General features: G+C 38.0%; 1 protein-coding gene across 1 annotated transcript in view; it reads left to right on the top strand.

Moving 5' to 3' along the window:
- Window positions 1-17,796, top strand: part of LOC309435810 (uncharacterized protein C8orf34 homolog) — a gene marked incomplete at both ends in the record, with an annotated part of 142,163 nt that overhangs the window by 55,640 nt on the left and 68,727 nt on the right. The window contains 2 exon segments of the mRNA XM_082044554.1: window positions 5,037-5,206; window positions 9,755-9,921. Of these exon segments, the coding sequence (XP_081900680.1) occupies window positions 5,037-5,206; window positions 9,755-9,921 (337 nt within the window).

Here is a 17,796-nt window from a genome sequence, read left to right as displayed (position 1 = left end):
GCTGACATGACAGATTCCTTATCTAGGCTGTGGCAGCACTGAATCATTTTTCAAACCACATTCATCCATGGTTTGGATTAACCATTCAACCCTTCAGGTTCATGGCATGGGTCTAGAACAGCATGCCCAGACTTGGCATTGGATTCTGTTAGAACTTTGGCATTACATAGGTGTCATGAGAGACGTAAAACTAAAGAATAATTTCCCCTATGTGTTCTTCCTTGCTGTATTTTCCTGACAATCAGGAACATTTTAGGAGATAAGGACAGAGCCCATGATCCTGCTGTTTTTTCTGTGGTTTAGATTATGAACTTGGGGAAAACAGAAAATGCCTGTGTATGTTTATTTTGTTTGCTATTATGTAAGTATTTTATTTTTTAAAAATCTTTCTTTCTTGCTCCAGTAACATGTAGATGTCTTTGTCAGGAGAGTAATTGGGCAGTATTGTTGGTTGATGTAACTCCTCTTCCAAGTAATCCAGTTAATTAGTTAGTTGCTTAGTTACTCCAGCATTTGGATTTGGAAAACCAGTTTGCTCTGAATCACAATCGCTTTCGTGGAAGGGTGTTTCATTTAAGCGGATTCTGGTCAAATATCAGCTATTATTAGCTTTGTGCCAGTAATTAGGGCTTCAGTCCAAGACAGAGGTAGAGAAAATACAAGCAGAGAAGGTCAGTCTTTCAGTCACAATGGAAGCTTTCAGTTCGATGTAGTATAATTGGATTTCTGAGTTCAATTGTGTCATTGCAAAGAAAAAAAAAAAGAGAAGAAAAAATCCTAAAATTACTGCAATTAAAACAGATTTGTTGTATAGATTCACTCCTTTTTCATCTCATTTAATTCAGACTTGCAGAGTTTGATGTTCTGTCTCTCTTGATGAATCAGCCCACCTCTCTAGGCCACGGAAGCTATGTAAAATCAGCAACTGACACGGCAAGTACAGTGTGTAAAGAAAGAAAATGAGAAGGGGTGCCTTGTGACTCACAGATTTTAAGGCTAAAGTGCAGAGTTAATATAATAGAAATTTCTGAATCAGCTCATCCTTCTTACCAAAGAACAGAAACTACGCATGGAAGTGTGTGGTTTCCTAAAGCTCCTCAATAATGTGAAGAATTTCATGTAAACAAAGGAAAAGAGCTAGGATGTTGCCCTTTCTGCAAAATTCACAGAATTCTAGGCTGACTAAAAAATTCGAGAGAAAAAAAAACTGAGTTAGTTGTGAATTTCAGGGTTTTTTTTTTCCTGAGTCTTTTTGGACACTTCCATGGGAGGTGAAAGCTCAAATACACACTGAAGTGTAGAACAGCCATACTACTGAAACTCTAGTGTCCTAGGTGAGTGCTCTGACCATGGGGCTACCGATGATGTGCTTCCTCTAGAATCTGCTGCTGTTGGAAGATGCTGCTTGTCTATATGTCACAAAATAAACTGTGACGTATGTTGCACTGTAGAATGTCTGCATTGTAAGACATGTTGAGGCAAAATGTAGCCAGGATGCTACAATGCAAAAATACGTTTAAAATGGGCTTCTATGTTTGTACCCATTTCAGCAATGTTTCTTAACCAGACATGCAAAAAAAGGAGTTATGCCTTCTACCTCATGCCACAGTGAGAGACTGACTAAAATATTGTCATTTTAATGAAATTTTAAAGGACATAGTGGAAAGTTTATTTATCTTTTGGCTTGTGATTTTTCTGAAGAATACTTAGTGAATATTTTTCAAGCTTTTTTTAAAACTACAAATACAGAGACTGGAAATATTTTATTTTTAAACAAATGAGATTTTAATGTAATCCAAATATTCGATGGATTGGTGCTTTACTTTAGACTCATGCAGTGGAGCTCTCACAGATAATATGAGACCTGTCATAACATTGTGAGGTTTGACTGGAATTCCCAACAATGTTGTTCAGTCACTTTAAACATTAATAATGGGAGGCACCTAAGTGTCAGGGATCCAGAATCGGGCTCAGCTGAAAAGGGTCTAATAATTCCTAACAGACTTTTGACCCTCAATGTTAATATTAAAACATCTTTTCTGTGCTGCGTATAGGGTATAGGTTCTTATATGTAGTATTACTACAACGAACACAGGTTATAATTGATAAAATAGAGGAAACAACTACTCCTAAGACATAAAAATAAACAAATTTCTGCTCACCCCAAAATATTTCTCACTGTGGAGGTACTCTCAAAATCCATGTCAGAAATGAGGAATAGTGGCCTTTTAAAACTATGCTTAAATAACCATGCATTCATGTTGTACTCCCTGGTAGGGGTTCCATACTGCACCCACATCTCAGCCCAACTTGAAGATGAGATTCAGCTGTCCTCCAGGCTTTTGCTTCTGCTCCTGGCCTCCACAGACAGGAGGCTTGAGTGTGTCAAGTTGGTAGCCACTGATGTGGATGATAAGTGGATGACACCTGGACTGCACCATAAAATAATCTTCTAGGTTCATTTAGTGCAGATTTAAATACCTACCTATCCTGAAAATATTTTCTGTGCACTAATGTCACTGTCAATTTCTTCTGTTATTTACAGGGAAATACAAATTGGAAATTAGTTAAGATGCTAAGCTTTATATATCAAAAAAGCCCAAACCAAAACTATGAAAACGTGTTTGAGAACAAAATACTTCACTGGAATTTAGTGAAGCTTTTGAAATAAGGTGCCAAATAAACGTCCTGGTGTTCTGAATAAATCTGTCTCTGATTCTCCATTTTACTGTTTTCACTGTGGCTGCTTATACAGTTGAGAGGAGGAAAATGAATTAGGTCACTGAAACTGTGTTGTACTAATCTAACAAGATTCAAAAAGGAAAGCAAGGTGATAAAGTGAGGCAAAGCGTGACTATATAATGTGAATTACATTTCTATTAAGTAGTGTATGAAACTGCTACTGCAATCCCTAAAGTGTCTAGAAAAGAAATCAGCATAACAAGGATGGACACAACATTCATGGTTTACCTATTCATATGCTGATGGTGCCGTGCGCAGTGTCAGGAAAAACTTAGGATACTGAAAAAGGGCAAATTTTCAGGTGCTTTTCATTTCCACTTCAGGGACTGAAAGCTTTTAGCAACATTGACACTGCAAGTTGTTGCAAGTTTAACTAGCTCCAGGAACCATTTTTATTAATTATTAGAAATTATCCTAGGGAGAAAGGGAAGGGAGAAAATGGCTAGAATAGCAAGAATAAACCTCAGAAGAGGCTAAATGGTCCTTAGTTAAGCACCTTGTGTAATGAAGGCATTGCAGGCAGTGGAATCATCTTTTCTCCTATCTCATAGGCATATGATGGTAGTCACAGCTGTGACAGGTTACACCTGTCAAGTAACGAGAGGCCACTGTCATCTAGTTTACATTACCTATGACACAGCACCAGACAGATGTACACAAGGTGTATTTGTAAGTACCTAAAAGAAAGGCACCAGTGGTTGGATATTCTAAAACCTCTGAAGCCGTAGTGTTTTCCTCAAATTTCTCTCTTCTGTACTGGCTGCATTCCATTTATAGTGGTCCTTGGTGTCACGTCAGCCCTGCAGAAAACAGACCTTGTGTAAAAAGTGAATTAGTCAAGTGATGGAGAGCTCTGGCGAGACGCACGGAGTGCGGTGATGCGCTCGGGCATGCTACACAGCAGAACAGCAGAACAAGGGCGAATGTGTCTAAGCCAGGGCCGGAGTCACATTTGGCTCTGTCAAAATGGACTCTTGGATTTCTGCTGAGCAAAATTACAGTATCTAGCCAAAGCGGGGTAAATATATTAATATGAAAAATGTGCAAGCTTGTTTTGCTTTGCTTCATTTCAGGAGAGGCCTCTACTTCAAACCGTGCTTTTACCATGTCTGTGTCAATTAGGAAGAGAATTTAAAAATGGTTTGTTTTTAGGAAGATGAGAAAATATGGTTGCTAAACTAAGTAATCACTGTGCTATACTTTTTCCAGATGCTCTTTGTTTGGAAAGGAGTGATTTATGGCAGGAATATTTGAGACACTGAGTTAGGTAACAGCCAAGGATTTGTTTTCCTAAATTTTTCTCTTATTAGAGGATAGGAATAGAATGTATCTCTCCTAATTAGGAACACTCTATTTGAAGTGTCTTTGCTAGCCTAGAAAAGAGTGTAATTAAAACAAAATAAATATTCATATCCCATAGTTTCATATCTATTTTTTTTTGCATACATACGTGGCTTTTAGATTGGCTGCACTGTTGTACATGATCCTTTATCTACAACTCTTCTAATAACATTGAGAACAGAGGTACTCACAACTTCAGAACAGCTTTTTCGTACAGTCTTTAAGGACAATTTGTTTTCTCAATCTAGATTCCTAATAAAATGATGCAAATAATTGCTATAGTTCTGAATATTCCAGTTGCATTTTGCTTCCTTCTTGTAATCCTCTCCACCTATCTTTTTTCCAGCAAGTGGTTAAAAAGATGAGTACTAGTTTCAGAAATGCATTTTATTAAAATGTTAATATCATTGTCGGAATTGAAAGGTATATTAAGTAAGTCCCAGCGGAGTTATTTTTAAAGTGCCAAATGCAGATGTTTTTATTAGTTTTACATTAATTCATAATGCAAATAAGAGTGATGCTGTTAATCTACAACAGTTTCTTGGTTGGAATGTTCATTATACAAGTGACCTCATCAGTTGCTTAACAGGACTGACATAGTGCTGGTTTTAAGAGTTGTGCATTTATAAACAAAAAGTATAATTTTTCAATACAATACCACAGGTTTCTAGTGTTGCTATTGAAAAGTAAGAAATAGGAGAGTTTTGAGGCATTTGGGCAGGCAAATCTGTCTTGGAATTTTGTTAATGGGAATCTTTTCATTAGCCCGTGATTTCTGGGTATTTTGTAGCACTCTAAAATGGTAATGTACTGAACTGGTTTTGTACTTTTTTAATGAATAGTCTTATTTTCTATTTCTTATTTTCTTTCCTTATTTATAGGTGTGGTTCTGAACAAGTAATGCAGTGTTTCTATTTTTTTTTTTTTTTTTTTTTTTGGTTATTTCTCTTCAGGAGTCAACAGGCTTTAACACCCCCCTTCTCAGACCTCGTGTAATTGGAGAGTGGATTGGCCGTGAAGAGAATGATGCAGACCCGCTGGCTGCTGAGATGCTGCAGCCACCAATACCAAGAAATAAAAATGAGCAATGGGACAGCGAAGATAGCAGCAGTCCTGGAGGAAGGTGGGATTTTGGTTTGTCCTAGAAATTTTGTAATTTGTGAAGCAGAACTGTCTTTGTAGCATCCCATTTATGAGAACAGAGTACAGGGCTTTAAAATTCTTATGCCATAGTGTGGCAGCATGCAGAATAAATGGGAGACATTGATATTCGACTCTTTTTTCTTATGCTTTTACATACAATTATACACATTTACAATCACAAGGTTTAATTCCTATGTATAAAGCTAAGTTTATGTTGACATGATTGGGGTCCACGGTGTAATAATTTTGTGATATACGGCTTTTTTCAGATACTTCAAACCCTTCTGTCTTTCAGCAGTTGGTAGTAGCTCTGTTAATCTTCTTGGCATGTCAGTGATAAATCTGATTTTTCTCATTTAATGGAAAGATAGACAAGGGAAACAGTATCTATGTTAATTTAAACAGGCCTTCTTGAATTAATCTTCAGTTCTTATACTTAGCATTTTGGTGTTAATAATAATTCTTTCTCAAAGGGAAAATAGTATTCTCTGCAGTAAATAACTTCGGACTATTTATTCTGCTTGAGTGAGGACGAAGGAGTATGTTTGTTGATGTGCTTCAACTACATGGAAGATATTATTTTTACAGGGAGTCCATTTTCCATGATTTGAAGATATCTGTTTATCACAGAAAGTGAAGTATTCACAGCCTTCCTTTAAAAGGAATTTGTGCTTGTGCACTGGCTTAAACACCTATGGTTCTGTCTTAGTCCTGTAGCTTTTCTCTTTGGTTATAACCAGTATTCTGACTGCAGCAGACACCTTTTTCCTTTTTTTTTTTAAGAAGGCAGAAGCCCTCTGCTTTCCCTTTGGAAAGGTCTAAGATATTTCTTCACAATGTCCTTCATGTGCCTTCTACACTGGAATTCACCTCTCTGTCACAAGGACACTTGTCTGTCCCTTGTTGTACTCTCACAGGCTGCATTCATTAAATTTCCTCACATGTCGGGAATGTTTGTTATCCATGAGTACTTCTTTCTTCTTTTAATTAGATTATTGTGGGGGAAGCTTCAAGTACTAGTATTTCAAAGCAGCAGCAGCATGTAGCAAAGATCCCTCAGCCAGATGATGGACTGGAACCAACAGAGCTCGGACACTGGGTCTCTGCAGTGCCATTCCTGTGAAAGTGATGGAGTCAGCAACTGACACTGCAGCATGATTGGAAGGGCCTGGGTTTCTTTTTCCTTATTCAGCAGTCCCATAAAGACACTGAGTAAAGAGCTGTTCCACGTTGCAGACCAAACTGAGGATATTATATCCCTTTTCTCAATAGGAAGGAGCAGAAATAAGCGTCTCTGTCTAATCTCGAGAAGGGAGCAAAGAGGTTTAGTTCTGAGTAACAAAGATGATTCAAAGCAGCATATTTTTCACTTTGTAGAGGATGGTACGAGATGTGAGAAACCTCACAGCTAATGCTATAATTAAAAATGTGAGTAATGGCTTTCATAATAGTATTTGAGAAGTCTTGGTGGGTATCATGACAGAGTCATGTTGCCTGGCATATGAAATAAGGAGAATATGGGGTACTCAATACCAGGAAAGAGTCATGGCACACTGATATTTCTAGTTTTTAGGTGCAGTAAGTGCTGAAAACCTGTTGAAAAATATGTATCATTAAGTGGGAATACTGATTTTCAGTGGAAATGGGTAACTACTAAATTACATACAGCATATGGATTTACATTTGGATGACTGACTTTGTCTGAGATAATTCTTTGCTTCATTAGCATTTCTTTGGCTTTTGTAATGCATTTATTAAAAGAATGTTTGCAGTCTTGCAAAATAATAATAAAATTGCCGAACTTCAAGATAACGGTGATACTAAAATTGATGCCACATATATCTACGCAAGTTTAAAAGGCCTGTATTGATCAAATTTAGTCTGAATGTTTAATAATACTTCATTAATAACAGGCACTTTCTTCAAGGTCTGATTCAGTGTTACTGGGAATTAAAGTACTATTAGCAGAATTTGGAATTGACTGTACACCAAATGCAAGAGACAAGTAATAGATAATAATAATGTAGTTTTAATGCAGCGTATACCTAGTACATACAGAAATAGTGGGAGTAGTATGGGTTCTATGGAATTAAATGAAACTCGGAAGAGGGTGAAGCTGTTATCAGTTGTAAAGGATTTGGGGCTACCTCATCTGCCTTTTGTTCATCTACTTCATAATTAATGTAGTCTAAAATAATTCAGTTACATTTTTACCTGGCAACTGTAAGAGTGAGCAATTTGAAATTCACATTAAATATTTCCAATTATATCTTGTTAAATTGGATTTAGCAACGCTTTTATTAAAAAATGATCGTTTATTGATCACTAATTATCAAGATTTATGTGATAAGCCAGTAAACCCTCACAACTAATGCTAATCTTCAGTTACAGTGTAAGAACATGGAAGTGAAAACTTTAATCTTCACATTATTTCCAGGTAAAATGTTTTCTTTTACCTGTCACTAAAGGTAAGGAAATGCTATATAAATTAAATACTATATAAATATCCAGAGGATTAGGCATTGATCACTGGTAGACTAATTGCTGTCAGTGTCATGCGACTTCCTCTCTCTCTCTGCGTTGTTCTCACAGACCACAGCGTACAAGTTACTTTGTGTTTGGTGGAAGGGGAAGCCCTGGGTCCTTATGCATTCATAGCGTTCTATAGGGGACTGAGTAGGCTGCAGAGAACGGCATATTCCCGTGGACCACTGGTCTGTTGATAACATGCCCATTTTCAATATTGGTCTTTTCAGCATAAAGCAGATAATAGTGTGTATTATGTAGTACATGATATTTTGGAATCTCTGAGTTGTCTGCTTTTTCTGTCTTTGCAACCATGAACCTTGCTTTTTGCTCCATTTAGTAGTGGACAGGAAGAAGAACCTGCTATTTCCTCTTGTGATGATGAGCAATGGAAGCACACATGTTGTATATCTGAAACGCAGGCCCAGTTGCTTAAACATGGGAGAATTAATTTTGAGCAACTGAAAGGAGAGGTTTCACTACTACTTTGACTGGGAAAGATAGTGTAGCCAGTCTGAGGCAGCTGTATGAATGGTGTCTTGTCAAACTGATGAAAGGCCACCTTTCTGCCCTTAATGTTCTGGATGACTACAGAGGAAAGAGTGCATTTGTCACTGCTTCTGTACTGCTCTCTATTGCTGCTATAAGGGAGGAAGGCAAGGTATTAATAGCTGATAACAGACTGTATAAAAGTGTTGATGGCAGTCCTGCTGGTACTGCGCTCATCTTTCAGAATTTTGAACACAGTGAAAATAGGATTAAACTCATTTCCAAGTCATTGTTAGTAGTTTTTTACATGAAAAATCTCCTGAAGAAATTCTGAGAAGAAGCAAGGCTCTTGGGAAACTTCCTCAAGGGATGATTTATGTACACAGTGGAGAATTTGAGTGATTTTTAATATGATGCTCTTATTTCCTAGAGACCAAAACAAACCAGAGCTTGTAGAGGCCCCATCATAACCTGATGTCTTAAACTCCAAACCCATTCTTCACCTCCAGGTTCTACTTTGTCTTATTAGTGTTTATCTTTGTAGTGGGAAATGAACTATCATTGATTATACTGAATTTCATAAATTTGCAACAGATCTGCCTTCCTGCAACAGTGTAAGACATTCTGAGGTGTTGCTGATACTCTTATGTTGGGAACCAAAGTTCTGTCCTGTTGTCTTTATTGTATAGTAAGGAATCTTTGTTCATATTGTAAGGAATCAGAAATTGCTAACTGAAGCAAGTCCTGCCTTAGATCCTTCTGGTGACTTCTGTGCAGTTCCAGTTATCTGTTAGTTAGGTCAGGGACACAAGTCAACAAACAATGAGAATTGCTGTATCTATATAATCCCTAATCCTAATACTTAATCCTAATCTTCTCCCAAGTAGCAAATGATAGCAAGTGATAAGACAAGAGCAAATGGCCTCAAGTTGTGCCAGGGAAGGTTCCAGTTGGATATTAGGAAAAAATTATTCACAGGAAGGGTTGTCAGGCATTGGAACAGGCTGCCCAGGGAAGTGATGGATTCACCATCCCTGAAGGTGTTTAAAAGATGTATAGATGAGGTTATGGTTGGACTCGATGATCCTGAGGGTCTCTTCCAGCCAGAGTGATTCTATGATCCGGTGGGGTCGTGATAACATAACCACTCAAGGGAGCAGTTCTTTGTTGTCAGCTTTGTTGCTGTGTGATCAATGCCCTAGCAAAACTGATCAATAATTGACATCCTGTTTTTCTGTATATGTAGCTTATTTAGACTTGATTAATGCCCATAAAGTCAAGGGGAAACTTCTCATCCTCATTCAAGCAAAACTTTAGATAGGAAATGAAAACACAAACTGCCTTAAAACATCCAATGATCAGGGAATGAGTGATAACCAGCTGTTTTTTGAGTGATCTGATGGTGTTAGCCTTCAGATCTAGAGGACATCGTGGGCTACAGTAATTTGATAAATGTGTGACATATTTCATAGAGAGTATCAGTAAGAGAAAGTTGTGCTTTCCTCCCTCACAGCTTAAAAATGGAGCCAAAGACGAAAGGCCTAAAACAACAACAGCAGCAACATAAGAAACTGCTGGCTGCCATGCTTTCTCAGGATTCCTTTGATTCTGCTCAAAGCACAGCTCCCTCTGTAACCGAAGAAGATATTGACAATGAAGATGATGCAATGGAACTGCTGGGTAACTGAAAAAATTATGTGTATTTTCTTATACTTTTAAAATTGTAGATTAATCTGAAAAGTGTAGTATCTGATCAAACACAGGTTAGTTTGAAACTGCTCCCTATGTTTGAAGCTAAAGTATCCAGCAGCTGTGTGGAGGTTCATAGAATTTTCAGCTTGCAACTTTAAGGAGTGAACGTAATGAAGACTGTGTATGTGTATGAATAAGCTGCCAGCTGCATCAAAATCTCATGAAATATCAAATGCTTCAGGTGTTTAAAGTAGTTAATTTGATTTCCTACATGAATCACTTGCAGGTTCTACTTTGAGAATGTATTTATGTACAAGGAGTAAGAATTGGCTACACTGGCTTTCATCTGGTTCTTCTTTTTCTTAGCTATATCACACTTCTTACTTTGGTGGGTTTTATTTGAGACGTAATAGCGACAAATAGCTTATGCAACGTGAATTTGTAACCTCTCCAGATGATGTGATTGTAATTTTCCCATGGACTTGATTGTATGTTAAATTTCACTCCAGAAGGCTTTGTGCTCACTTCTTCCTCCTTTTCCTACAATTACTAGGTGTGAAAGGAGGGAAGTGATTGAAAAAAGTTAATTAACAGTCTCTTTTTTGCCATTTTAAAAATCTTCATTTTGAAATGTAGTCATAGATTTCAATTTTTTCCCCTAGTTTTTGCTATGTAGAACTTTATGTGGGATCAAAGCATGGGAAATATGGACTCTCAGGATTGCTCAGCATTCTTACATTTATGAATTCTGTCACAAGCTATTTGTTTCAGATTGGACCTTGGTCTAAAAATCAGAAAAACATGGTGTTCTACTCTGTTATATTTATGTTGCTTCCTTACTACAGTCTCCATAGAATTGTTGAGGTTGTAGGGGGCAGCTGGAGGTATCTAGCCCAGCCCCTTGCTCAAAACAACCAGCTAGAGCAGGTTGCTCCGAACATTGTTCAGTTGCGTTTTGACTCTCTCCAAAGATGGAAACTCTGCAACGTCTCCGGGCACCATGTTCCAGTGCTTGGGCATGCTCATGGTAAAAAAGGTTTTCTGTTCTGCTTAAGTAATTGTGAATTAATACACAATTTATTTTTAAGCTTGATGCATACATTTGTTTTTACAAGAAAGAAGAGATAATGTGCTGGGTCACTCAGGTGTCACAGTGTGTCAATTAGTTCTTCATGTTTGAAGGAAGTTACAGTGTTTGCGACTGTGGGCTTGCAGTCTTCATGGAATGAGGTGACATTTCCAGAACGAATCCATGGATTCCAGTGAAGGGCATAATTAGTCTGTAGCTGCGTTACCTCCTCATTTCCTCCTGCAATTTACAGATCTTTACAACTTGATCAATGTGACATAAAAAGAAAGTTGAATGAGTGGCTTGTGCTGGCATAAACCACAGGACTCCTCTGGGATTCTGTGGCATCTGGAAGGTGCAATAGGTAAGTGAGTGTGTGTGTGTGTGATGTTATTGGCCTCATTATGTATCACATACAGAATAGAGTAGTTTGTTAACTTCCGTGGAGATACCGAGGAAGAGATATCCAGCAGATGTGTAGGCCTTTCCTTCCAGACACTTGAATCCCCGAAAGTATCTGGAACCGGAAAGACAGTTTTTATTTTCTAGTGTCTTGATCTTCGGGCAGAACTGTGTACAGTTCAGTATACAAACAAGTGTTTTGTTTGTTTGCTTGGTTGGTGGTTGTTTTTTTTTTTTAATAAGGACTTGATTGTAAGAATTCATTCTGGTTTCTATTGTGCATTTCATTGAAACTGGCAATGTTTATACAAAATCAACTTAAAACTCGGAAAGTTTACAAACAGGATGTCTGTTTCGGGTAGATGATATATAGTTTTTTTCCAAAGTTCTGAAGCATAATCACGGCATATTTGATGGGTGTCCATGGTTATAGTGATTATAATATAGCCATGTTATAATAAGTACCACTGATAGAAAGTTCAATATGCACATCTTGGTATTGAAATTGCTGTTCTTCTAAAAGGCTGGTTTTTATTTTAATACTCATTTTGCAGTTTGCTGACAGTATATGTTTTATATTTGATGTAATGGTTAAATTACACCCTGCAGAACAGTTCAAAATTTGAGAATAAGATAAAGTGTTACACAGGAAGGGTGTTTTATTTTCTTTTGAAGGTAACATAAATAACTTTGGTTTCTGTCAACAAACATAGCTATGTTTCATTGCTGTATTTTCCAGATCAGTAATTGTATGATACTGGGATTGAATTTTTTTACTATGTACTGCATTAATCCATTAACTGCTTTGATGCGTTTTACACTGCTTATATACACTACAACTAATTTCAAATCATGGCTTTCTGCCATCACTGAATTGCAGGGCACTGTTGCATATAGTTATTTGACTTGTTCGCTTTAGAGTTCAGTAGTGGTTGCTTATTCAGCCCTTTCTTAAAAAATTGCAAACTCTCATGCTCTTAAGTCAGAATTCTGGGAAAATTAGTTTTGCTATTTATAGCAGATGATTTTAATATGTACCATACTTATAAAGCAGGTTTTTGCAGAACACAAATTTCTATCTTAATGTGTGTTCAAGAGAATCTTTTTCAGAATTTGGTTGATTTATCTAGGTATTAAAAGCATGAAACTGACTATTGGTATATTTTCTTTAAAAAAAAAAACAAACCCTTCTAGTACTCACATCAGAATTGTTTAGTTAGAACAAAACATTCCAAATAGAACAAACAGTTAAGCTGTTATACTTCTGAAGAATACATTTCAAAAGAAATAAATGTGCAAAGATGAAAAAATAATATTATGGTGCTACATTCTGATTTCAGTTATCACTCTTTATTTATGACATAGATGCATAGGGATGTGAACATGCTGGTAACTCTCTAAATGTGTTCAGACATGCAGGTGGCTGAAATACATTGCTGGCAGAATAGTTCAGCTGAAAGGGACCTACAACAATCGTCTAGTCCAACTGCCTGACCACTTCAGTGCTGACCAAAAGTTTAAACATAGTATTAAGGCCATTGTCCAAAAGTCTCTTAAACACTGTCAGGCTTGAGGCATTGACCATAGCTTCAGGAAAGCTGTGCCAGGGTTTGACCACCCTCTCAGTAAAGAAATGTTTCCTCCTGTCAAGTCCAAAGCTCCCCTGAGGGATGCAGCTTTTCACCGTTCCCACGTGTCTTGCTGCTGGGCACCAGGGAGAAGAGCACAGAACCTCCTCAAAGCTGCAGAAAGCAATGAAGTCACCCCTCAGCCTCCATCTCTCCAAATGTGACAGAATTTGTATTGTCGGCCACTCCTCAGAGGACATGCCTTCCAGCTCTTCACCAGCTTTGGTGCTCTCCTTAGGACATGTTCAAGTACCTTCCCATCCTCTTTAAATTGTGGGGCCCTGTTTATGGGATTGAGTTCTGGCAGGAAGGCCAGAGACAGAACAGGCTTCTTGCAAGGGAGTGACATTTTCCTTGGTGATAGGAGAAGAAACTGCCTCAGCTTTTTGTTGTAGCCAGTGGGAAAAGGGAACAAGACGGTGATAGCAGCAGTGGGCTACTTGTGCTGTTTCGAACTTGCCACTGAACACCTGTGTAAAAGTTTAACATGTAACATATTCAATATTTTTTTCTATTTCTGCTAATATATGAAGTCAGTGAAGCAAGAGAGACACACGGGTCTGTTTATTATCATTTGTGGAATTCATTGGTTTTAGATCATCTTGTGGTCCTGTGCTAAAAGACATCAGTGAGAATCTTTTAGTTTATCTGGATTTAAGCAAAGCTCGAAGTGGGTATTCAGGAACAGGGATTTGGTATTTAAAGTCTTAAAATAATGGAATCCTGCTTTTGAATTTACTGCCAGCAATGCTACAGGTCATTGATGTTTACATAAAATTTTTCAGCTGACAATAACTTCTAGTAAGCTTAGTAAGTTCTATAGTTTAAGAGGATGTTTTTAAGGTTAGAATAAATTATGAATGGAATTAGTCACTTAATGCAACACTTACGTAGTTATTTCTGGTTTGATAAGCATAAAATGGGTTGAAACTGACGTTGATTGTGCTTCATATTGCTGAAGGGAAAATGGAGAGAGAAAATCAATTATAGTTAGACATACTAGATTCTTAAGTTGAAATGAGTTAATGAGCTAATAAAAAGCTTCAAAATAATGATTCATTTTCAAGAAGTAGATGTGTACTGAATATTATGATGTACATGAGCCTAAAATATCATTTGTTTACAGTTTACACAAGGAAACAGTGTATTTTAAGCTTATACCTGAAGAACAGAGCAGGAACACCCAGTAATCCCAGTGACTGTGCAGATCAGATACCTAAATGTCTATATTACCACAGCCTTTTTGATGGCCTGATTGTCATGGAGGGACCCCAAAGTCAGTTTTAGGCGACAAAGCAAGTTCCAAACCAGACTTTATTCTGGCTGGAAAGTACAGCAACGAACCGACCAAAACAGGGTTTATACAATTAGTTAGCACTCCAATAACATAAGATAAAGGTTAGGATATCAGTTGAGGAGATTATTGGGGTGCAGCAAATGAGAATAATGAGGATCCACAGCGTGCATGCACACACTTACAAGAAACAAAGCCAAAGCCCTGGGACTCCAGGATACTACACTTGCCTGGCTAGGCAAGGACTACACTTGCCTGGTTCGGCAAGGACTTAAATTATCACTCACCCAAACGAGGAGGTGAGGCGCTTCCAAACCCAGGAAGTTTCCTTAGGTGGCATCCCAGTCTAAGGGGAGGACTCTCAGCTTGACAGGCCCACAGCTCCAAGAAGATCACACACAGGGAATCTTTGGCGGGAACCCCATATAAATAGTCTGATCAGATCTGGCTATGGACATTCCAGAAGCTTCTTGGCTTCTCTGCATCCCCCCTCTTCTCCTAACAACCCTGTGCAACTGTCACACCAGTTCTCAGTTTGGGGGGGTAGGGAGTACAACTATCACACTGATGTATTCTCAATCTGTATATTTGAGGATTGCATGTTGTATAATTTTGATCCTTTCTTGAAATTTTAGTGGCTGAAAATGGCCAAGGATTTTAAATAAACAATCATTATTTTTACAGCATAGAAGAGCTGGGATAGGAAAAATGATAGGTATAATAGGTCTTTATTTGCATCTGTGATAAGGGCAGAATAAGGACTTCAACCTCACTTGTGTTCTGAATTCATAGTGATTGTCTTTAGCGTCACACATTCTGCTTTGCTGTTTGCTTTGAGGCTCTTTGCATAAGGCTAAACATTCCCTAGATTATTCTGTTATTTTTTTCCAAATAAAAGCATATTTCATTGGGAAAATATCAGATGAACTGTACTAGTGAATTGTCTCAGACAGACAACATGTTTGGTAGAAAGATAGAAAGCTCATGTTACACGTAGAAGCTAAACATTTGTTTTACTGTGTTGAATCAGGGCATAAATGAACAATCATTGCTGTGGTGGGTTACTGAAGTTAGAACAATCAGTACTAGAGCTACGGCGAACAAGGTACAACTGATTACCGTTTCTTCCTATATAGGAATCATGGGCCTTCAGTTGAAACTGTTTGTAGACAAGTTCAAAACAAATAAAAGGGCATATATTTTAATGTACTGCACAGTTAATCCATGGACCTTTTTGCTAATGATGCTGTGGATGCCAAAAATTTACATATGCTGAAAAGGAGTGGAAGAAAAATACATCAAGGACTGCGAGATATAGATACTACCTCTGCTTCAGACAGTCCCTGGCCATGAATCATCTCGGGATTATGTTGGTAAATTATTGTTATGTACTTGCCCTGTTCTTGTACTCATCCCTAGGAATGGGATATTCCTAGGATGCTGGATAAATGGGTGTCCAAACTACTTTTACATCTTCAGGATGTCTTAAGATTAGTTTAGACATACTGCTGGGAAATCCTTTAGTGGCAATATGTAAGGAAATCCAATGACGGATATAATTTCTTTTGTGCCTGTGTCTTAGCGAGGCTGCTGACTCTCCAGTATCAGTAATAATGCAGTAACCTCTGTGTATACTTATTCTTTAGTTTTATACTGCAGCTCAAAATATGAATGTTAGCCTTCATAAGCTGGTCTGTGTGCTAAGATGCTGCCAGTTTGGAGGAATCTCATTCTCTTTTGGAGCATGCAGGGAAGGGAAGCACTGAAGAAAGAGTCAGTTACAACTGTCAAGCTCGGACTTTGGTAAGAAATAACAGGATTTTTTCTCTTGGAGATTCAGAAGGCAGAAATGGAACTGCGTGAGCTCTGGTGAGGCTTCCTTACTACTCAGTTGTACACTTCTGAAATCACTTTGCTTGTGATGGGAGAACCACTGATGCAGAGTTATCACTTAATTTACCACATATGAACAGATTCTGGAAGGTAGCAAATGATATTTTGATAAATCATATCCTCAAGTTGTCACAGAACTTGGGAATCACAGAACTGTGTCCTAGTCTCAAAGACAGAGTCAGCTTTTAAGCAATAAGCCATGAAAAGGCGCAGTCTGCCTGAATCTCTTTTTTAAAAAACCTTGTGAAAGCTAAATATGTGTGGTTGAAATATATAGCTGTGCTCAAAATAGTGTGAGGCCCAAGCAGGTCAGAAGACTCAGCGGCACGAGAAAGAGTCACTTTTTCTTACTTTGCTTTAATTGTTTCCTGCACCTTTCTCTCTCTGCGTGTCAGTAGATCAGTCACATTTGTTTCTGTATCAGGTGAAGTATTTAATGGAGTTGATCTCCAGTCTAATAGTGCTAGAATGGGGCCATGGGCTAGGATTTTATGCATGCCATCACAGTCATGAGAAACTAGGTATCTGATACATCGCTGTCCTCTCACTCCTTCACACAATCTTTTGATGTCTTTTGATGTGGACTGTAGGGTTTGATCACTAAGTACTAGATAAAATTTGGGACTTCGTAGGGAGTAATAACACATGGTTTGCCTTGAGATGGTAGTTATTTCTCATGTTGTCTGAAGTCAAGTGATGCCTTTTCTATATTTACTGTTTAGGTGATACTTGTAAGATATCTGCTTGCCCCTAAATCACTCGTGAGTTCATTCTTGAATTAATTATTCCTGCTCTGCCAATTGTATGGGAAAATGACACAGAATAAAATTAAAATGTATTCCCCGAGGGCTGGTTCCCTGTCTCTCTTTCTTAAGAAAATGGACTGAATATTTTTGGTTTTTCTCTGGGCAGGAAAGAGGTTGCTTCTTGCTCATTCCAGCAGTCTGTATATTGTGATTCCAGGATTTCCCACCTCATCTACCCCAGCTGCTTTTAGTTAATGGTAAGGTGATGTAAAATTTGTGTGGATACTGATCCATTATCCTCTTGGTGAGTTTTTTCATTGTTACAAGGCAATGCTTTTTGTCATTCAAATTCACTTGACCTCTGTTTGCAGGGTGCTTTTTTGTCATGTGACGTGATAACACAGCACCTGATGTTTCATCTTCCAACATTTATAGGCAGCAAATCATATGACTTTGTAATATAACTACCATCAAAACCAGTACCAAGAGCAGCATCCCAGTGCCTAAGTGGAGGCTCCTAAGAAGGAGGAGCCACACTCTTTACTGAGGTACACAGCAGGAGGATGAGTGATACTGGGTATAAATTGAAACAGGCAAGGTTCTGATTAGATATAAAATGAAAAAAATATCAGTATGTGGATATTTAACTGCTGTAACAGGTTTTCAGGGGAGGTTGTGAAGTCATTGACCTTGGATGTTTTCAAGACTCAGTTGGATAAAACCCTGAGCAACTTGGGTGACCCTACTTTAGGCAGGAAAGTGAGCCAGAGACCTCCTGAATGATTCTCTGAATTGCTAGCACAGGGAGGGCCATAGGCCTCTGAAATGTAA

The sequence above is a fragment of the Streptopelia decaocto genome (genome assembly GCF_964273445.1).
Source record: "Streptopelia decaocto genome assembly, chromosome: 2".
NCBI classification, from domain to species: domain Eukaryota; kingdom Metazoa; phylum Chordata; class Aves; order Columbiformes; family Columbidae; genus Streptopelia; species Streptopelia decaocto.
The sequence above is the reverse complement of the archived record's forward strand: the minus strand, read 5'-3'. Positions and strand labels throughout refer to the sequence as shown.